The 23,259-nt window shown below is 42.3% G+C and overlaps 1 protein-coding gene across 3 annotated transcripts in view; it reads left to right on the top strand.

The window, feature by feature from the left end:
• The window catches only part of coro2ba (coronin, actin binding protein, 2Ba), a 46,657-nt gene that overhangs the window by 21,164 nt on the left and 2,234 nt on the right, over positions 1-23,259 (top strand). For 2 of the 3 annotated variants that reach the window (XM_056413730.1, XM_056413729.1), the window contains 9 exons: positions 10,168-10,368; positions 16,277-16,393; positions 17,073-17,222; positions 17,896-18,060; positions 18,719-18,835; positions 18,959-19,063; positions 19,768-19,864; positions 20,006-20,118; positions 20,482-20,572. In XM_056413730.1, the coding sequence (XP_056269705.1) occupies positions 10,168-10,368; positions 16,277-16,393; positions 17,073-17,222; positions 17,896-18,060; positions 18,719-18,835; positions 18,959-19,063; positions 19,768-19,864; positions 20,006-20,118; positions 20,482-20,572 (1,156 nt within the window). Of the gene's footprint in view, positions 1-6,714; positions 6,800-10,167; positions 10,369-16,276; positions 16,394-17,072; positions 17,223-17,895; positions 18,061-18,718; positions 18,836-18,958; positions 19,064-19,767; positions 19,865-20,005; positions 20,119-20,481; positions 20,573-23,259 lie in introns of those variants that run through there. The other variant, XM_056413731.1, reaches the window with a different exon arrangement.

Below are 23,259 nucleotides of genomic sequence, written 5' to 3'. Positions count from 1 at the left end.
TTGATGTTGTACCCAGCAGTTAGGATTTCTTTTCAGAATGTTTTTTAGGAGTAATTTAGCGTTTTACATTGTCAGTCAAGTCAAAGTCAAAGTTCAGCTCCTCATCCAACCTCAGGCTACAGTTTGGTAACCATCATATCCGATGAAGGAACAGGCACCATCATCTCTCTCACCGAGACACAAGCACACCTCTTTGGACCAAAGGAACTTTTGTATCCTTCATAGAAATTCCATTCGTATGGTGTCCGTAGCCCAAGAACTAGGAACAATCCATGTTCTTACTGTTCCCATTTGCGGTTCAAATGTACGCAAACAAATAAAAAGCCCTTCAAGGTATGTCATGCTATGGGGAGCTCCAGAATTGGCGGTTCCTCTCAGGTTTGGAGAGGAAAATTATGATGCCAGTTAATATGCTCCCTCAGCAATCACCTTGAAGTTGTGTCGTGCAATATCTTAACAGATCCGAAATCATAACTGACAGAAATGTTTCTGTGCTTTTACTTCAACGATTGATTTTAATAATCTGAGTGCTCCTGCGTCTTTGGCTCTGTGCCATTTGGCTTTCTCAATTTGAAACACCGCCAGAGGGTTTCAATTTCAACGCTGATGAGATTTGTGTATTATGATATAAATCAACTTTTCTTTTTTTTGTCGCTTCTCCAAAAAGTCTGCAAGCTTTCTCCTAAAGCCCTATTTCAATCATCTGTACACAATATCTTTGCTCAGACAGATGTCCACCGTGTATAGAATGGAAACTGCGGTTCAAATTGTGTTTTTAAACTGCGACAAAATAAAAAGTCAACTTTTACATAAAAGTATAATCTGCAGGTAAAAGGATGTAGCAAACGACGGCTCACTGGCATTACATCTGAGGAAACTGCTGTCAGGATAAAGATAAAATAAAGATGAAGCTTAAATGCTTCTTGGAAGTTGAATTATTTATTTATTTAGAGACTGGAATATCAATACATTTATCTCCAGACAGTTTTGGTTGGCTCAGAGCGATGTGTGCTGCAGAGCAGGCAGGTGGTCTGACAGAGGGGAGTTAATCTCTGTCTGGTAAAAGAAATCTCCTCTGCTCCTCCTTTCTGTCTGCTTTCTTCCATTGTTTCTTTCAATATTTCATCATTCTCTTTTTGTCTTCCCTTGCCTTTTCTTCGTGTCTTTTCTCATCTCGTCTTGAGTCCCTTATTCTCTTTTAAGGCAGTGTTCGCCTCACGTTATCTCTGTTTCTCTTTTGTCACTATAGGCTTCACATGTGCTCTTTTGTGTCTTTGTTTCCTCTGGACTTTTTCCTTCACCTTCAGTCGACAACCCCCCACTTTTGTTATTTGGGGTGAGAGAATCAGCTCCCATCATTATGCTCCAAAAAGCATGTGGACGAAAACTCCTGAGGGAAAAGGAAAGGCAAGCGCAGGGGAGATTATTTATTTAGACCATCCTTCTGGTTTAAGATGACTGATCTTTTGAAGTGGATTTCGAAATAAATGGATCTGTCTGTGTTTGATTGTGAAATATTTGAGAGAAGGATGAAGAAAATACCATTTGTGTGAATAGATACAGTATGTGTCTTGAAAATACCACAGTACTGTATATATCCATAGTAATTATATTAGCTGCATGATAAAACATCACAGGGCGATGGATGGATGGATGGATTCCAGGACACCCACTCCTCCACGCTTGTGCTCTGATAAGTGCCCTTCAGCTCGTGTCTGGGTTTCCTTGGGTTGTGTGCTCTTTGCACCATTACTGCTGCTTAATGGGGCTGGCTAAACGCCAGAGAGCTGCCATTAGCTGAGCTTCTGCATCTCCTGTCATTATCGCTGAGTAATACCCTATCATCACGAATGCAAACTCCAAAACTCACGATAGCATACATGCTAGCAGCCCTGTGAGGATGCGTTGATGCACAATGCCACTTTTAGCCCGAACAAGTGACGACGGCTCGCAGCTAACAGTGATAGCAGTGCAAACAACGGGAACAGTGCTGACACCTCTAATGGTGTTAACAAAGCTAACAGTGTCCATGCAGCTAACGGTGTTCACACAGCTAACGGCGTTGACACAGCTAACGGTGTACATGCAGCTAACGGCGTTGACACAGCTAACGGTATTTACACAGCTAATGGTGATCACCTGAAACCGGAGCCAGTAGGGGAGCGCTACGCTTCTGAGGCGAAAATATAGTTGTTTTCCGCAAAATGAATGTTCTGAATATCAAATTTGGCACCTTTAAATTAATTAAGTTAACTGATAGTTAAAATTAATAAATTCTAGGTCCCCTGCCACCCTGGAAAATAGCGTTTCCTTACATGAGGATTTATTAAATTAGATTCCTAAAGATTCCTAAATTAGAAATGGTGAGGGATTAAGGTTACATGATACATTTCACAGTTCTACTGTGCGGCACCACTCACTCGGTTGTCATTCTGAAGCGTTCTACATAGATTTAAAAAGTGGCAGACAAACAATATTGAGTGGCTGTCAAAAATGTTCAGTGACCTGGAACTGTGGCAGGTGAGGAAAAATCATTTTCAGGCCCTCATCAGGAAGTCAACGTCAGATTGATATCACAAACGGAGTGCTGAGGTCACAAATGAGGCTCGGTATACTTTGAGCATGACAACAAATACATCGTCTATCAGCAACAGGCTAAATCTTTTTAAAAATATTATATTTTTCACACTTAACCCTCCTGTTACCTTTAGGGTCAATTTGACCCCATTCAATGTTTAATGTCGGTGTTCCTTGGGGTCAATTTGACCCCAGGCTGTTTTTCACTGTCAAACATATAAGAAATATCAACTTTTTTATATATTTAAAGGGCTATTTAGGTAGTCAACAAACAAACATAAAGTACCTCACACTTAAACTTGGGAAAAAATATTAATTCTAATAATTTTCTGGAGGTTTTAATTGCTGGGGTCAAATTGTTAGTAAATGTTAAGGTAACAGGAGGGTTAAATATCTTCATGTGGTTGTTGCGATGGCACAAACACTGTGAGGCTTTGTTCACTGCAAAGCCACTGTGACATCATGTGGGAAAGTCTACAGTTTAAAGGCTTTGTATTACAGGGTATACTGTAGTGATGTGACCCCCCCCCCACACACACACACACACACACCCACACACACATGTACATTTAGTATCTGCTTTCGATTGAAGGGCAGACAAGAATAAAGGGAAGATTTCTCCCTCTGACAAGACTTTACAGCTCTGTGTGTGTTTTATTAATTATTTGAGAAATTTAAAATCTTCTATGACGGACAGTAATGGCCCCGATAATGGAGACTGAGTGAGTTCCAAGAGCTCTTGTGACCTCTCTTTTCAACTGATTGAAATGAATGTGGGCTCAAGTACGGGATCACATTTCCAACATTCTTGAACTGGCCATCTGGAAAATCCGACAACCATCCAGAGATGGACTGATTCACGTCGGAGCAGGTGTGTTAAATCTATTCCGTTACGTTTGACTTTCACTCCATTCGCCACTCGCTCACAGCTGCTGTCGCCGGCAGAGTTGGCGGAGCCTTCCGTTCACTTCTGTGTGTTTGTGATGCCGTAAGCAAACATTGCATGCATGGCCGTCTGCATCGGGCATTACGCAGTATGCCGTTTCAGCTCATTGTTTTATGAAGTAAGATTTGGGCTTTTGGACGACTGCTTTGTGGAAACTTGTAAAATGTGCAATGAGGTGCTAACTTCTCCTGCGTTGACTGAGAACAGCTGTCGGTCAGTGTTGCCGACTGCAGACCTGAACTTGATTTTTTTAAAGCTTTGCTAGAGAGAGTCAGTCATGACAATCATCGGTTCCAATCTCTCATTCAGAATTTCTTTGAACTGTCATTCTTGATAAATGCAGCTGGTTCCCGGGATTCATTTTCCATATTCCAAGACGATTCAGCATCCACCAAATTGCCTGTTATATAAACCCAAACTGCTCTGATTTTAAGGAAGTTAAACATGTTGTGAACACAAATATAACGTTGCAGCGCTGGTTCTTCTGCCTTAAGCTCTCCTCAAAAGCTTCAGCTGTAATCTCGGCCGTCTACCAAAGTCTCGGGGTGATGTGAAATTGTGTTTGTAAAAGGTCACTTTAAAAATCAATAAAAAACTTCTCTAAACTGTCATGTGTAGTATTCAATGCTTGAAGGCTGAATTCTTAGTTCTCAGTGATGTTGTGTGTGTCCACGGGCTATTTCGCCACCCACAAAAGCATTTTATGACCACGATTGTCCCATCAGGCATTGCCACAGCAGTGTAGAAAATATCCGGGTGCTTTCCACCACGCTGTGACACTTCCTGTGTGAGATCCAACTTCACGCTGAGAGAACATTTGGTTAAAAGAACCAAGAGGATATCTTGCTTTTTGTGATATTGTACGCCTCACAGAGATGGGGAGTCTTCATAAATGACTGTACAGTGTCGCTGCCAAGGGACAGGCGGAAAAGACTGACCATGACACGGACACTTGACAGGACCTCACTGTGTCTGAGTGACAAGACACGCAGTCGCCCTGAGGATTTCCCTTTTGTATCTTTTGAATGTGGCACTACTTCCTCACTTGGCACCAACATTGAAGAAATCTTGATTGGAATAGTTTAACCCATTGATGATGCTTGAATGGCTTTCATGGTTCATAATGAGTCAGTAAACGGCCTTTTTTCTCTGCGTATGGTTAGAGAAGAGAGAGGACGCTGGACTGCAGCTGCTTGCTATTTTCATGGTGATACTCATTTTGTGGTTCGTTGCAGTTCGACAGCTCGTTTTATATTTTATGTCTTATATCATTGTTTTTAACAAATATGTGCTGCTTTTTTTGCATTTTAAAGAGATGTATCATTACAAAGAGACAGGAGGAAAGAGAAAGAGTGAGTGTGCAGAGAGCATGGGCAGTATCTTGAAGCAAGTCGTAAAGAAAAAAGAGAAAAAGCACCCAATAAACACACAATAAACACGCTCTCTGGTTGCTCTGCTTTGAAGCTGCGGACACAACAGTAAATGTATACTGCTGCAAACACACAACATATGGTCAGACATGGACGCAGGCACAGAAACGGACTCACGTGTACAACACATGGAAAAGAACCGCACACACACACACACACACATCAAGGCAAAGAGGCCTTCACGTTGGACCTGCAGGGCTCCAGCTACATTTCAAACACACAGGCAACCATCAAGGGATGCAATTTTCACTATAACACCTGCCTCATGAGCATCGATCTGACCAGGGGTCGTTTCAGAGAGTGTTGGAAGTAAAGGAGGAATTTACTTCAGGGTTCACCATTCACACAGTTATTTCCATTTGAATAGGTCGCAAAAGACATTTTTAGGTTTTACAGGTTCCCTGATATTATGTTGTCATTGGAAAAGTGCACATCTTCCTGGCATATATGTTTAGTCAGCATTTGTTTATATTATTATGTATATATAAATGCATTTGTTGCTCCTAATTGAGTCATCCATTCAAATAGGAACAAACACTGACGCTCAAATTAACGAGTTATTTCAAGTGGTGTTGGTACATCTCAGACCTTGGTCTCATAATGATAGGAATATGTATGTCAAAGATATTATTACTTTAAATGCAGAACACTAGAGTCTCACGCAGCTCTTAAGTATATTATCACTGAGACAAAAAGCTGAAAAACACCAAAGGACTTTATTGTGATTTATAAATACATTCTTGTAAAGCTTAAATTAACATACATTTTTGGTAACGCTTTATTGCTAAATAAATTGTTGATCATAAAAAATATATATTTTTATATTAAGAGCAGGATGAAGTAAATAACAGAAGATAACATAACAGCCATGTGAGACAATTTGAATGCTTTACATCCCCTATAAATACATGTTAGCTACATCTTTAATGATCACTTTACTTTCTTCCGAGTATTTAATGATGTGAACTTATCTGCCTACTTTTATAATACTAACAATGTTTAAAGAAGGATTCATTTTTTTCATTGAACTAATGTTATGTTCCTATAACATAAACTGATATGATCATAACATAATAAAACAGCACATAAGCGTTATGTGTAAAAATACAGATACGGAAGAGTAGATAGCTTTGAGGAAACTACAGACTGCAACTCCTTCTTTGGAAGATGTCTTCGACATTCCTTGTCAATAAATGTTTCAAGTTTTACATTTCTTTATTGCTTTGTACATCTGAAAACATGATCTTGTTTCCTTTGGCCCATGCTGCCGTCGCTAACAAGGTCAACAGTTGCAGACGTTCCTCCTAGGTTTTTACCTTTCTTCACCGAAATGAGGTTTCACATCTGTGGTGATAAGAGATTGAAAGGAGGGAGGATGGAGGGAGGATGGAGGGTGTTTGGGTGGGTAGGTGGGGGGTGAAACACTTCTGGTGGTGCTGGGAATCGGCCCAGAATGGCCTTGAGATTCCAAACAAGCAGTGTGTGGGAGAGGGAAGAGGAGGAATGGCCACTACTGACTGGAGCATGGACTGTGGCCGATAAAGAGAGAGACAGAGGGCCGGCTGAGTGGCAGGATGGGAGAGAAGGGGAAGAGGAGGAAGATGGGTGAGGGTGTGGGGGGCCCTCCAGCTATCAGTAGGAGGAGAAGAGAGATTTTAAAGAGGAGGGGGAGGACAAACATGTGAGAGAAGGAGGTAGAGCAGACTCGGGCTGCCTGCTTGGATTTCGAAGGGGAAGGAAGGAAGAGAGGAGATCCTGGCGGCTCGTTTAGGAAAAGGAGGGCGGATGTTTGCAGGCGGCCGCCGCAACACTGTGACTTTACTGTCACTGCATGGACACCGGCAAGGTAAGGGCACATCTCCAGGGTAGTGACGAGGGCACTAGTGTGGCGTACGGACACATATTGGATAGGATTTTTTAAAAATGTTTTACTTGCCATAAAACATCTTCTCCGGTGAAAAGATGCACACAAAAAAGCTGTGCAGAGCTAAGAAGTAAGAAGGACTATATTTAAACTGAGAGGGAAGTCGTGTGATCTGCATCCATAAATACAAAGTCACTTTTTCCTCTGTGTGTGTGTCTGTGTGTGTGTGTGTGTGTGCGCGTGTGTGTTTGTGTGAGTGCTCGCTCCTATTGCTGCAAACCCTCCGTGTGATCAGAGAGACCCAGATGCACACAGATATCCTCTCTGTGCCGAACCCCTGGTGACCAATGAATGAGTCTCCTCTTCCCTTCTCCTCTCGCTGTCCCTCAGGCCACTTTCTGCTGCTTCTGTTCCACATTCATTCTTTAACAAGCTGCTTTTATGCTGCTTGTACAGTCATGGCTTCAGAGCAGTTGATCGGTGTTGGACTGGATGTTTATAGAATTATGTATGGCTGCAACTACAACGGTTATTCACATGTTTTCATGTGACACTTGTTTTGTCTAACCAGCAGTCTACAACACAAATATATTTAATTACATTATATAACACAGCGATCTACAAGTGCAACATTTCAAGTTAAGATCTTACCTTCAGAGTTAAGAAGTATAGAAGTAAGCTATATAAATATATATGTATATATATATATGTGTGTATGTGTATATATATATATGTATATATATTTGTGTGTCTATATATATATATGTGTGTATATGTATATATATATATATATATATATATATATATATATGTATATATATTTGTGTGTGTATATATATATATATATGTGTGTGTATATCTATATATATATATGTATGTATATATATATATTATATATATATGTATATATATTTGTGTGTGTATATATATGTGTGTGTATATCTATATATATATATATTTGTATGTATATTATATATATATGTATATATATTTGTGTATATATATATGTGTGTGTGTATATCTATATATATGTATATATGTATGTATATATATATATATATATATATATGTATACAGTATGGTTGGAGTTCATGTAAACTATGTGCCGTTGTGACTGATTTAATCCATATATTTTCTTTATTTAGACATTATTTTATTATACTTGATCATTTTGCCAGAATTTGACACCACTACAGGCTGGTGTAGGACCAGCATGCACCTGGGAGGGTCTATACTTCTTCTTCTTTTTTACCAGAGCAAGAGAGGCAGGAGGAGCCATAATGTCTTTGTTTGTGTCTTTGATAAATAAACCAAAAGAAAACAGAAACATCTGCATTACCAGTGGACATCTTTTGTCTGCGTATACATGTCCTTCATGTTGTTGCATCATTCGTCTTTTGGCCTTCAAGTTTGTTTGATTTAGATTCTGGACAAATAGCAAGTGCAGGTTGCACACTATTTCCCAGGACATCATATTTTATAGATGTTTGAAAAAAACTAACTGAATGATCTGAAGCTAAAGGCCCAGTATTTCCTTCTGAAGTGGAAGTGAGTAGAGGAACAAAAGGAGCAGAACATTCTTATCTCGCCTCCTTAATAAAAATATGGAGTAATAGTCTCAGCACCATATGTAAATCACCAGAGAACTGCTGCGACACTGTAAAAGCAGCGTTACTGTGATGCTGCATGTGGGTGGGGGCGATGACATCGACTGGATGTCTCTCTTGAGACGGGGAGAGACAATGGCAGCCGTATGGGCTGAGGATGTTCCTATTTGCATGTGTACGCCACTCCCCCCACATCCCAAGAACAATACTGAATAGAGGATTGCATGATGTCATCCGGATCTGCTGCTACTGATCTGACAAGAGTCGTAAATCCTGTGCCGCCAGATCCTGTTTTGAACCAATACCGTCCACCAATAGCGTCGCTGGTATTTATTGTCACAGACAGATCCGAAGATTTTCTCAGCGCGCTGCTACATTCATCAGCCAGACATGACACCAGCGTCTGTCCTCGTGGGGTCAGAGGGCGCTCGACGTCCACTTCCTGTGTCTGAGCCACAGTTTTCAGCCAGTTGTCACTCTGTGAGAGCGTCACACCCCCGTGGTCCGTTATCACGTCTGCACAGAAGGGACGGCCCGCCCTGGGAATGTGACATTCGGCTTCATGAATTCTGTGCGTACTAATATCCTCGTGTCAAGTTCCAACCAATACTTAAAGGAAAAATATAACTTTTTTTAATTTACAGTGTGATAAAAGGTTTTTTATGATGTTGCCCCCGGCTCGGGTAAATGTTCCTCTCGGGCCTTCACACGGCGTCAGAGGATGCTTCTGTTACCATGACGCCCTGTAGGTTGGCCATTTGGCCATTCGGAGGATGACTGGAGTTTAACCACATAATACATTTCATTTTCAATACTTGTTCTTGAAGGCAAATCCGTGTCCGAGCTGTTATTATTTCTTGAAGAAATAAAACTATATATTGTATATGTTTTAAAAGAGTATGTGTATAGTGATGGATTTCTGTCCTCGGCCACTCGGCTGGGTACGGGAGGAGATCCTGTTCTTGACGCGCTTTTAATTAATAAGAGATTCCTATGCCCTTTATGTCATTGGGTGAGGTTCCCGTTTAATTACATTTCAGAACACAACTGTGTCTCTGTTGTTTGCGGTAAAAACCGTGCGATCTCCCCCTCGCCCATGCATCATTACCCATGTCAGTTGCACCTGTGGCCCATATATCAATTACCTGCCACACTGCAACCCGTGGTCAACCTGAGATAGACACCACACTCAAACATATAACACAGGTTGACTAATGGCTCTTATGGTATTAATTGAATTTGCTGTTGTGCAATTGTTCGGACAAAACGAGCAATACATCCCAATTAGCTGTAGGGAAATTGGGATGGGCAATTTCTGACATTTTATTAAAAACAATCCGATTTATTAATAACAACAATGACTGCTAGTCATAAGATGTACACATAAATTGCAAAGCTTTTTAAAATGGGCACAAAATAAAGAAAACTACTTGAACCTGAGTTATAGGGAAATCATGCCATGAACATTTCTACATGATTCAAACCGACCTGAAAGCTGAATCTTACATAAACAGGCTTAGACGAGGCCGCCTCTGAACATAATTTGGCCTATTTCACAAGTTGCTAAACAAAACAATCCTGACCGCAGTTTGTTTCTTCTTCCTGAAGGGTCATATCTCATCAAAGGAAACGTTCACTTCTGGAGGATGTGCCGATATCGCGGCGCATAAAGGAGCGATCTATGTGAATCTTCTGCCAAATAACAATGGGACTAACTCATGTGTTTGCGTTCATCCTCCTCAGATGTCATGGCGTCCGACCTACCGAAGCTCCAAGTTTCGAAATGTCTACGGAAAGGTGGGCAACCGGGAGCACTGCTTCGACGGCTTCCCCATCACCAAGAACGTCCATGACAACCACTTCTGCGCCGTCAACTCCAAGTTCCTGGCAGTCGTCACCGAGAGTGCCGGCGGAGGCGCTTTCATTGTGATACCTGTATCCCAGGTAACGGGGGCCTGCCACACTCTGGGATTTGCTGTTCGTTGTCATAGCGACCAGGGTCAAAGACTAATGGGGTCTTCCTCCCTCTTCGGAGACCCCTGAGGTTGTTTTTCCACTTGACTGTTCAATAAGGTGTCGGGGGAGATTTGCGACGCTTCACCATTGGGCGTTAAATTGCTCGGCGGTCAGAGTGTTTGTTATTTTTAGGTAACAATCACAGATTGAGTGACTCACTCAGCGTCAAAGCATTTAAGGTGTTGAAGTGTGTTATTTTGTATATTTGTTTAAGGTTTAGAGTTTTTAGACCAGATTTCTGTTGTTTCGGCTACTTGACAGTAGTTAGATCTGAAGTTTAAAAAAGAGTTGTTATACAAACTTAACACATACCCTGCCTGCATGAAACCCTTAAAAACGTAAGCCAGAATTTAAAGCCGAAGTTGTAACAGGGTAGATTTGCCAATACTCTCCTATAAAGGAAAACTGGTATTTCCTATAAACAGGACAAAGGCGCGCTGTTGAAAAATGAATGCGTGGAGTAATTTTCACTACTATAGGAAAAGGGAATAGATTTGTTTTTATTTCACATTTTGCTTTACTGCCTTTGGTGGATTATTCATGACACAACAGGAGAGTACAGATTGAAATATGGAAGATAAGCCTCACAGTCGCACATTTTAGAGGTATTATGCAGATAGTAGAGTGATTAATCTTCTCACACGTTGGTGGAGAGTAATATTTATTCTAGAACTGCATTTAACTGAAAAAGTGTTCGCTCACATTTTATGTGCCGTTGATTTAAAGAGAGTAGTATAGTTTGTAAATGTCGCCTGTCTCTTTAAGAGCGACTCTGCCAGGGTACTCAGGAGCTGTTGGGTGGTTGGCAGGGTCCAGCTGTTGGAAGAAGTATCCAGTAAGCTGAATAGTGATGTTGTGTGAGTCAGGGTGACCTCATCGACATCTTACTTTGCATCTTCTTTAGTGTTCAGTCATGGAAAAAGACTTACGACTGGCTCCACACGGCAGAGAGCTCCAGAAATGAGTCCTAAAACCCAGAAATGAACCCATTTATAGAGATTATTTTCTGCAATGGTCCCAAATCCAACAGAAGAATCGTGTTTTACGCCCATACGTCGTCCCTGGAGCACATCGTTGGTTTGAAGTGCTCCAGATCGACCAGTGTCGTAATCTCTGTCCACCGTCGCCATGCTGTATCATTTTATATCCATGACATCAGAGTACTGACTTCATCGCTTGATTTAACCTCTCAGAAATTCATTCTAGCAAAAGGTGTTTTTTCATTTCCTCCACCTACATTGCTCATACCTCAGATGGGGCTTTTACAATTGGTGATACTCAGAGGTCTCGAGGTGCTATTTGTTTATACAAAATATTTGTTTTGAGCTTTTGAGCATGAAGAAGAGCGGCACAGCATCATATGATTAAAGTAATGCTTGCAGGCATCATCTTGATTTATAACGCTCGCAAAGATAGAAAGAGACGGTCTTATTGGCTCGTTCCACATGTGACAATAATAACAAAATTATACAGTATCATTTGATTTTAATTATAGAGGATTTACATAGAAATACATTAATAGATATTGGTCAATGGCAGACTTAGAGTGGAAACAAGTCGAGTCATGCAGCGGAAAGCCTTGCGTGTTGGAACATTCACGTCGTACAGTGACTATAAAGAGAAGCGCTAATATTAATAGTGTTTTTTATTTCAGACTCTCTTTACTGACTTGCTGATCATCTGGATGTCAGCTGGGTGTTTTTATGAATTCATCCCGATAATGAAAATATTTGGCACCAAACAACGAGAAAGTCTCTTCAAGCGTTTAACGGCATCGTCTGATTAGAGTGTTAAAAACATACATACTGCACATTGTAATCAACAGTAACTAGTCATTCTTTAAGTGGTATTTATCATGCTGTGCAATGACTTTATCCGCGACCATAAGGTTAACATCACATAAAGGCCCGGCCTTGATCGATTTCCTCCTCGTCAAAGCATTGCAATTTAGCATTTCCTCTGGTTTCTGCTGAGTCTGCGAGTTCTGAAAAGGCCTCATGTTCAGCACCGATTGCAGCTTCTGCTGTTTCATGCCATCTCTTTCCTTCTGTCAGCCTTCTGATGTTTAGGTGAGCTTACACTTTGTGAGGCTCCAAATGGTGCCTTTTCTATGGCAGCATACGGAAGAGGACCTGTGTTGTTGTTTAGATGTCCAGATGTTAAGATGGTTTTTTTTTTAAACAAATAATATTTGTATAGATGGAGTTGAAATCTGACCCACAGCTGCCGCAAGAATAATCTTTTTTTTTTAATCCAATTAAAAAGCATCAATCATATCCAAACACTGAAATGTCCACCATACAACGCACATGATGCTGGACAGTCGTGGAGTGAAAAGTGTATCAAAAGGAAATCAAAGTGCCCAATCAATGAACGAGGTTACATATTAATTGGAGAGGGAGGTATGGTATGCAGAGTGATTTCACTGTCATTACTTTCGCATTGAAAATGCGGAAGGTTATGTTTTGATCGCCGTGTATTTATTTATTCATTTGTATGCGTGTTACTCGCATAACAAAAAAAAGTTTTAAACCGAATCGCATGAAATTTGGTGGGATGATTGGTTATTATCCGGGACCATTTGATTAGATTTTGGGATCGATCGGGTCAAAGGTCAAGGTCAAGGTAATGGAAAGGTCAACATATTATTGAATCACATGAAATTTGGTGGGATGATTGGTTATTATCCGGGGACCATTTGATTAGATTTTGGGATCAATCGGGCCAAAGGTCAAGGTCAAGGTAATGGAAAGGTCAACATATTATTGAATCACATGAAATTTGGTGGGATGATTGGTTATTATCCGGGGACCATTTGATTAGATTTTGGGATCAATCAGGCCAAAGGTCAAGGTCAAGGTCATGGAAAGGTCCAAATCTTCTTTTTACCATCGCACGGTCCATTTGTATCCAATTGGCATGCAACTAATGCCAACATGTTCATAATTCAATGCCCAATCTTGTGATATGCGAAGGTATGCGCTCTACCGAGTGCCCATTCTAGTTACTTACTGTCTTTACTTTAAATCTCAATCAATAGCTGTGTGCAGTCTGTGTTCACGTATACATGACACGATGTGAGCAGATGGAAGGAAAATGACGAGCACGGGTGAACAGATGAGCACAAAAGGAGGAAATCCTTCCGCTCCATTAGAAATACAAACTAATCTGGAGCAGGCTGATGACAAGGTGTGAGAACGACTCGCATATTACGCTGACAGCCGGCGGGAAGGCCATATGGCTCCTCCTCCCCCCCTCCCCCTACTACCCCCAGTGGAAGTACTACCGCTGGCACCACCTGGCCCAGAGATGGAGACACAAGGTCACACACACCTCTTCATCCCGCCAGACAAAGAAAGAGAGCTCGCTGGGTGTGGTTTTAACTCCCTGCTGGTGTCATCGTGTCACCAAGACTTCTCCTGCGTATGATACAGTGTGTGCAGCACGTTGAGGTGTATCGAGTTCAAGGTCTCGATCATTAAGTTGATTTATTCAAATTACATTTTGCTTCTAGCTTCTCAACTGTGAGGATTTCCTACATTTCTTTATCTCGTGTGAGAGTAAAATGAACATCTTCAGGGTTTGAACTGTTGATCGGGTAACAATGTGTAGATATGTAGACCTCGTTGATATTATGATGACGAGCATCTTTCACTATTTTCTGACATTTTAAAGTTCAAACGACCAATACAATTTTTGAGAAAATAATCTGCAGATGAATCAACAATGAAAATAATCATTAGCCTCTACCTGCTAATATTTAATAACTTCAATAAGCCTGCTGCAGTTTATTTTAACAGCTGATGTGGGTTGTGGGCCTTAGTGTAATCTCTTATATGCCGATTCCTCAGACATATACGAAGAGTAATTTCCAGTTTTAACGGCATTTATAAAAAAGAGAAATTCCAACAAACTGTGCATGCACAAGGATATTATTTATCTCCAGTTTATTAAGAATGTTGAGGTGATTAGAAAAAGAGATCCAATGAGCACTCTGCAGACAATCCTTCTGCTGCAGAAGATATGAACGCAGCAGCGGCACCCCGCATTGGAAAATTAGCATGTGATAAAGTGAATAAGCATGACTCGACACGTTCTCTCTCCAGTGAACAGTGAATTCATTAGAAAGAAACCGACAATGACATCAGGCGATATGAGAAACCCAAATTGCTCATCTTCAACTTGTGTTCTTGAATCCTCATTCGTTGTGAATTCCCTCCTGTTCTGTAATTCATTGAGTCGTAGAACGCGACGCGCCGTTACGGTTACCGTGGAACCGCCTGTTAGTGCAAGGAATTAAGGAATTACAGATCGACAAGAGCTGGTAGCGATCCCAGGGTGGTGCTTCTGGCGTACCGGGCCTGCACGTCCGTCTGCGTCTGAGGAAATAAGCTGCAGAAAGACGAGGAGGCCCGACGTAGACCTGTCTCTCTCCCGCCCGACATCCAGATTAACGTCGGCAACCACCATTTTTTATCCTCTATTCTCTTGTTTGTATTCCTTGTGTTAGATAGCCATCTTTTATGTCTATCATGTTGCATTATCATTTCTGACTTCCCCTCATAAGTGGTTCCCAACAGACATTATCTACTTGCAGGTAATTAGTTCCACCTTAATGAGGAGTCCCTCGGGTCGCATGTTGTTAATGTTTGTGCGGCCATTTTGAAACCGCCCAGTCGCTAGGAAGAGTTATCCAAAAGGAGAGAGAGGCATCGGCCCGGCTCGCCATTCCTTCCTTCCTGAAATGTTGTACGTGTAGAAGCAGAGACTTCAAAGCTCTCTCGAGGTCCTTATGTTTATGAATTATTCCGTCTCCTCTTGGTATTAATGTCCCACTTCCCTGTTGGCAGTCTGTGGTCTCGCTTGCTTTTGGCTATTTGCTATGCTCGCTACTTTTCAGCGAGGTGTCAGTGGCAATGTAATATATAGATAAATATAGGTTAACACTAACCCCGATCCTCATATAAATACACACAATAATAACCCAACGCCTTGCTGGAGATGTGTGGTTGCATTTCAGCATGAGTAAAAAAATATATATATATAAATGTAATTGATTTGGGGGAGGAGCACAAAGCATTTGTTATTCATATTACATTGATAAAGCATCTGGAGTGAATCTTCAGGGTTCAGTGAGGACAGTTCTTTTAAACATGCAGGATTTCATGACCCGACACTCTGAAACAAATCTCTGAAAAAAAAGAGGTCAGTGGATTTAAGTGACATCAAACATTTAGGAGAACATGACCAACATTAAGAGCTTTCTGTCGGGTGTTGTTATGAGCCACTGCCCCACTGTGGACTCCACGGGTTATTGCAATAACACTGAAGTGCCTCCGAACTCCCTGTTCAATAAGCAGGTCTGTTGTGTTTTTTTATCACTTCTGTGATTTTACTTTTTATTACGTGGTGTTGGTCTTTCATGTTCACGTGAAGAAAAGAAAAGTATTGTTCAGTTATGTTCTGAAATGATGAGTAGAGATTTATTATTTAATTTAATAAATTATTTTTTCTCCTAATTTGTATCAATGCTTTTTAGTCCTCGGAAGGAATGTTTTCTTATATTTTCTTTTTTTTCTTTTCTTTTCTACCACAGAGGCTTTTTTTATTCACTTTTATGTGCAATATAAAATAAACACACCATACATACATCTATTATATTTTACTCCATATAATCCCCACTACCATTATTTCATAACCTCATGTTTATCTAATGGCTCAGAGTGCAATAAATGTTCATGGATGCTGATATTTCCCTTTGCTTCACCGACATGCCAAAAGAGAAAAGAAAGTACAGTAAATGTAAAATAACGTAACTTCTGTGGCTCTCTTTCAGTCTGGTCGGCTGGACTCTCATTACCCAAAGGTGTGCGGCCACCAAGGCAATGTGCTGGATATCAAGTGGAATCCCTTCTTTGAAAACGTCATAGCGTCCTGCTCGGAGGACACCTCGGTGAGTAACCCACTTTCCTTCATTTCTAATGCTTCTTTTACCCAACAGGTAGGCTCAGGGTGATGATACTGTCAGAAGATGTGAAGAAAAGAAAACATACTGTATCTGTTTGTGAGATCCCGAGGTTGACCAAGAGGTCATCCCGTCATTATGACCCCATGGGAGGGCCTCAGATTCAGATTTTGTATTGGACTTAAGCTCGTGAGTGGATTATGTCTGTCAGCTGCTCTTGTTGTTGAACCACTAGCCTGAAAATGGCAAATGACAGATGCTAAATGCTTTTGAGCAAGGCACAAATGCACCAGCGGTTCAGTAACTGACTGCACACTCTTAGTCTCAGATGTCACATGACATATACTAAGAATCTGTGCACCTGTTACATTACTCTACTGAGTCCTTTCACTCGTTGAAGCGTAATCTCTTCTGGTCCAACACAGAGCCTCCAGCATGGCTGTAATCCAGTCTAATCCTGATGCAGTGGACTGCGTTGACTCCCTGTGGTATTTTTGATCAGAGGGATCGCTGACTGTGTCATGTTGATGGTAGATTAGAGCTCACGTTAAATAGAAGATGAAAAAGGCCTCCGACAAAAGCATCATACCCATCTACCAGTTCTATAAATGTGTGTGTGTGATGAGGCGCCTTGTATTCCTTTATGCCGACTGTGTGACTGTGGCAGGTGCGAGTATGGGAGATCCCAGAGGGCGGTCTGAGACGCAACATGACGGAGGCGGTGCTGGAGCTGTACGGCCACAGCAGACGGGTGGGTGTGATCGAGTGGCACCCCACCAGCAGCGGCATCCTCTTCAGCGCTGGCTACGACTACAAGGTACAGGAACTGTAAACGAGCATCAGATCAGCACAATGAACACGGAAAGCACCGGGGTTTAAGTAACATTAATGCCGGTTAAAGGACTCAAATACGTTTAGATACTGTCAATGCGTCATTTAGCTCTTTTCTGGAATTACTTTGTCATGTTTTGTAATGTTTTTTATGAGATAACGATTGTGTTGGATTCATCAGTTAGTTGATCTACAACACAATAAATCAAACTGTTTTTAGTTGATACATTTTTAAGGCATTATTTGATGATTCTATTGTGAGGATCTGATACGTATTCTTTATTCTAATATTGATTATTTCTGGGTTTTGGCAAAATACAACATAAATGAATCCCCTATGCGCTTACAAATTGTAGTGTGTTGTATTTTCTGTCATTTCATAGGCAGAACGATAAATAGATCCATCGGAACACGAGCAGACAGATTAATCGATGATGGAAAATAATAAATTGTTACAGCCTTGTGTATCCACTCTCCCTCCACGGGCCTTTATTACTGAATTAGTGCTTTCCATAGAAAATAAGTGGGAAATTTAGGCTGTTTTGACTGGATATCAGCACACAAAGTCAAATTCCGTTCAAAAAGCTCACAACAAAACCACATCGCTTGATTCGAGCACCGCCAGCTCACAGCTCCACCCCAAACCACCCCTCCCTCAGATCCTGATCTGGAACCTGGAGATCGGAGAGCCGGTGAAAATGATCGACTGCCACACGGACGTCATCCTCAGCATGTCCTTCAACACCGACGGCAGCCTGCTGGCCACCAGCTGCAAAGACAAGAAGCTGCGTGTCATTGAGCCGCGCTCCGGGGCCGTCCTTCAGGTCAGCGGGCAGGGGGCCGGTGTTTTGATGTGGCCACCATTTGAGGGAACAATTTTCTGTATTAAATTATCCTTTAAAATTGTCTGGCCTCGTAATATACGCCGTATCAATTCGGAATAATAAGGGTGATATGTTTCACCTGTCATGAACCTCTTATTTATTGACCACGTGATTCCAGAATTGTATTGTGGTTAATTTCTAACTATAGAATGTGGGTTCCTTAATAAATTCAAGGATATTCAATAAACTAGAAGGATGCAGCTGGTCCACACCCCTCCTCAACCACTCGAGGTTTGACCTTGGTTGACATTGGTGCCCGATCACCATGAAATGGAGTCGTGTGACGCTGCACCAACTGGAGGAGATCAAAAGCAGGCAGCAGGAGGAGGAGGAGTACAATAGGAGGAGAAACGGACCAATCATGAACATGTTCTATACCTGAAATACAGATGTACTTAGATTTAAATATTACCGCATGCCATTAAAATATTGAAGGGTCTCCCCATTGCAACGCCTGCTATAAATAATTGTAAACAAATATATTTTATTCTTTAACTGTATTGTCGCTAGAATAAATACTGATAATATATGATGAGAAACCTTCCCAGCAGGTGCATATAAAGCATGAATGCTCTGTCTTTGTGTGCCGCTCCACCAGGAAGCCAGTTGCAAGAACCATCGCGTGAACCGAGTGCTGTTCCTGGGCAACATGAAGCGACTGCTCACCACGGGGGTTTCACGCTGGAACACCCGGCAGATCGCTCTCTGGGATCAGGTCAGACAATATGGCTGCGTGGAAGTAATGCCAGGATGGGCGGAGCCAAAATGTGTGTGTGTTTTTTAAATCCCAATGTGTGTGTGTGTGTGTGTGTGTGTGTGTGTGTGTGTTCTTTCTCAGGAGGATTTGTCCATGCCAATTGTGGAGGAAGACATCGACGGCCTCTCCGGATTGTTGTTTCCCTTCTACGACGCCGACACTCACATGTTGTACCTGGCGGGCAAGGTCAGCGCTAATAATATAATAGCACTGTAATATTTCTCAGATTTATCTCTTTCTTATATACATTGAGATTTTATTTGTTATGAATTCACCTGACAAGGAAGCAAATGTGATGTGGCAAATACCAAACAAAGTAATACGCTGCAAATGTTAATGCTACCTTCTATCTAGTAACAAGAGCACACGCACATAACTCACAGTGATATATAGTTTAACATGTGGCCATTTTGCACGAACAAACAGATCCACGGCATTGTGAGGAATCACACACTAACTCACGATGTGTCGATGAGAAATGCCTGAATTTAAAGTATTGAGCTTACTGGGCAAGCGCCCCACAATGCATTACTGTATATCCCTTCAAACTGTGCAATGATTTCAGGATTTCCCACTTTGAAACATCTTTCAAATATCTAAGATGCAAATTAGAACATTCCTCACACATTACTGCACTGACATGCTTCAACTAGTCTGAGAAGTGCCGTGTGGTTTTAATTAAATGTATTTATGTGTCTTCAATACCCTTCCCCTAATTGGAAACTAACTTCAGGGATTTCCAATTCTGGTGATCGTCGCAGAGCACCAAATCAGATTAGACCGTAGTTAAAGCATTAAGAAGTCAAATGTTTTTTATAAATGTGAAATGGTTGAAACTCAAGCGAGCCCTTGAACTGTGGTGTAATGGACACACTGTGGTGCCTTGGCAGGGGGACGGCAACATCCGTTACTTTGAGATCACCACGGAGAAGCCGTACTTCCAATACCTGACGGAGTTCCGGTCCCCGGCCCCACAGAAAGGCCTCGGTGAGTAATTCCGTTGACCGGTAATTGATTGATCTCTCCTGCTATGTTTCTCGTGGTTTGCCGTGACTTTGATCGGCCGCGAATTCTGGGAAAGCGCGACGCCATGTTGTCAAAGCGGTTCTCGTTTTTTCACGTCTGCAGGTGTGATGCCGAAGCACGGGCTGGATGTGGGCGCGTGTGAGGTGTTCCGCTTCTACAAGCTCGTCACGCTGAAGGGTTTGATCGAGCCCATTTCCATGATCGTCCCGAGAAAGGTGAGTGGGACGCAAATGAAGGAATTAACTGATTCTACTCTGTTCTCTCATTATGAACATCATTTCTTCAATAAGTCACATGTACCCAGAGCCATAATGTAGATTGTGCCAGAGTGAGTAAGCTCGTTAACCAGAGCCGAGAGCTAACGGGGACAGATGTAATTCATCTGAAAGCAAATGGATCTTTCGTGGTTCGACCAGAACAGACAGAAGAATCCAGTAAGTGCTTCCAGAGGCGTGCAGAGAGATTACAGTTTATGCTCTCAGACAAATAAATCATGTTTAAGACACAGTAATGTGACCTCCCCCCCCCCCCCCCTAATGAGTACATTAATAATATCTGTGGTGTTTCCTGGTTCACAGTCAGACACGTACCAGGATGACATCTACCCCATGACTGCCGGAACAGAACCCGCGCTGTCAGCAAGCGAATGGCTGAGCGGCATGAATAGAGGTAAACCACACGCTGGGTTGGTTTGACACTCCTTCTTCAACCTTCTAACAGAAGACAAATATAAACCAATGTCAGGCAAAGATCGCAATCCAATAGCGGCATATCATCCTACATTTGGCATTGTGATGTGCTAGAAGTCATTTAGAGATACCCTCCACTTGTTGTTCTTATATTTATGTCCCCTAAAATGTCTGAGCATGACTAAACTGTACATATATGTCACTATGATCCATATTGATTTCCTCTATTGAAGAGAAATCTGGAATTAATGCATACCTCGGGCACATTTGAAAGCCTGTCTGTCCAACACACATTATGCAGACACAGATTGACAACAACAGGGGGAAAAACCCGGAAACTTCTAACGCAGAGGGGACTTGTCAGTACAGAACTCGAGCGTTTGTTTCAATCTGAAAGTTATGATGGCAACTTCCAAAAGTTTCATCATCACTAACGATGTGTCAGCCACTGCCAGTCACAAGCCCACCATGTGACAAACAGCATGAATACTCTGAAAAGCTGAAAAACAGGTTTTCAGCTAACGACCCTGCGTCAGTGTGGAGAGGCCTGCGGGACATCACCAACTATAGGAAACCCTCCCCCCACTCCATGGAGAACCCTCAACTGGCTGACGATCTGAATGTGTTTTACTGCAGGTTTGATCACCCCACATTCACACCCCTCACCCGCTCCAATTCAGACCTCACACAGTCATCTGCATCCCCTGTTATCACCTCCCCCCTGACCCCCCACCGGCACTGACGGTCTGTGAAGAGGATGTGTGCCGGCTCTTTCAGAGACAGAAGACGAGGAAGGCAGCAGGCCCAGACGGTGTGTCACCCTCCTGTCTGATCAGCTGGCCCCCATCTTCACACGGATCTTCAACAGATCTCTGGAGCTGTGTGAAGTCCCCTCCTGCTTCAAACGCTCCACCATCATCCCGGTTCCCAAAACATCCTCCATCACTGGACTGAATGACTACAGGCCCGTCGCCCTGACGTCTGTGGTCATGAAGTCCTTTGAAGGGCATCACAGGCCCCCTGCTGGACCCTCTGCAGTTTGCCTACCGGGCAAACAGGTCAGTGGATGATGCAGTCAACATGGGGCTGCACTACATCCTGCAACACCTCGACTCCCCAGGGACCGACGCAAGGATGCTGTTCGTGGACTTCAGCTCAGCGTTCAACACCATCATCCCAGAAGTCCTCCTCACCAAACTCACCCAGCTCACTGTGCCTGCCTCCACCTGTCAGTGGATTACTAACTTCCTGACGGACAGGAAGCAGCAGGTGAGGCTGGGAGAAACAACATCCAGCACCCGGTCAGTCAGCACTGGTGCACCTCAGGGATGCGTGCTCTCCCCACTGCTCTTCTCCCTCTACACCAACGACTGCACCTCAGGAGACCCATCTGTTCAACTCCTAAAATTTGCAGACGACACATCAGTCATCGGCCTCATCCGTGATGATGATGAGTCTGCATATAGGCGGGAAGTTGAAAAGCTGGTCCTGTGGTGCGGTCGCAACAACCTAGAGCTGAACACGCTTAAGACTGTGGAGATGACAGTGGACTTCAGGAGGAGCCCCCCAGCACTGCCCCCCCCTCACCATACTCAATAACACTGTGTTGGCTGTGGAATCCTTCAGGTTTCTGGGATCCACAATCTCCCGGAACCTGAAGTGGGAACCTAACGTCAAGAAAATCATCAAGAAGGCCCAGCAGAGGTTGTACTTCCTGCGCCAGCTTAGGAAGTACAACCTGCCTCAGGAGCTGCTGATCATGTTTTACACCGCAGTTATAGAGTCTGTTCTGTGCACCTCAATCACTGTCTGGTTTGGATCGGCCACCAAACTGGACCAGAACAGACTCCAACGGACAGTCAGGTCTGCAGAGAAGATCATCGGTGCCAACCTGCCCACCATCCAAGACCTGTACACCTCCAGAGTCAGGAAACGGGCAGGAAAAATCACTGCAGACCCCTCCCACCCCAGACACAAACTATTCAAACTCCTCCCCTCTGGTAGACGCTATAGATCACTGCTCGCGAAAACCTCGAGACACAGAAACAGTTTCTTCCCCCTCGCCGTCTCACTACTAAATAACCCACTGTAGCATATATATTTATCCCTTCTCTTCTCGCACTCTCCACTTCTTCTTGTATATACTTAAGTCACTTTACTTCTTAGACCGTTGCACTGTTTTGCACTGTTTGTTCTGTTCTGCACTACTTGTTTTTGTTTGTTCTGTGTTGTAATGTACATTTTGTGTAAGCACAGAGGCACTTTACCAAGACAAATTCCTTGTTGTGCAAACTACTTGGCCAATAAAACTGATTCTGATTCTGATTCTGATAAATACAAGATTCTAACATGGTATTCTCAATTGTTGAATTCTGTGATTGTAGTTTTGTTATGTGAGGAAAGTAACCATGTTAAACAAACTTAACGATAGAGAATTTTTTACATATTTTACATATGCAGTGGAATTTACAGAAAAGCTACAGTAAAGCATGGTGATGAAATAATAACACCTTTAATTACTATCTTTATTTAGTTTAATTTTTGAATTGCTAACTCGTCAAACACTCTGACTGAACTTACGGCTTGTATTATCACCAATATGGTGAAAACTCCTGCAGATGTAACTTGAACTGGGCTCTGATTTACATTTCATGGTGTCTTTAAATT

Source organism: Pseudoliparis swirei, chromosome 4 (genome assembly GCF_029220125.1).
Source record: "Pseudoliparis swirei isolate HS2019 ecotype Mariana Trench chromosome 4, NWPU_hadal_v1, whole genome shotgun sequence".
Taxonomy (NCBI): domain Eukaryota; kingdom Metazoa; phylum Chordata; class Actinopteri; order Perciformes; family Liparidae; genus Pseudoliparis; species Pseudoliparis swirei.
The sequence above is the reverse complement of the archived record's forward strand: the minus strand, read 5'-3'. Positions and strand labels throughout refer to the sequence as shown.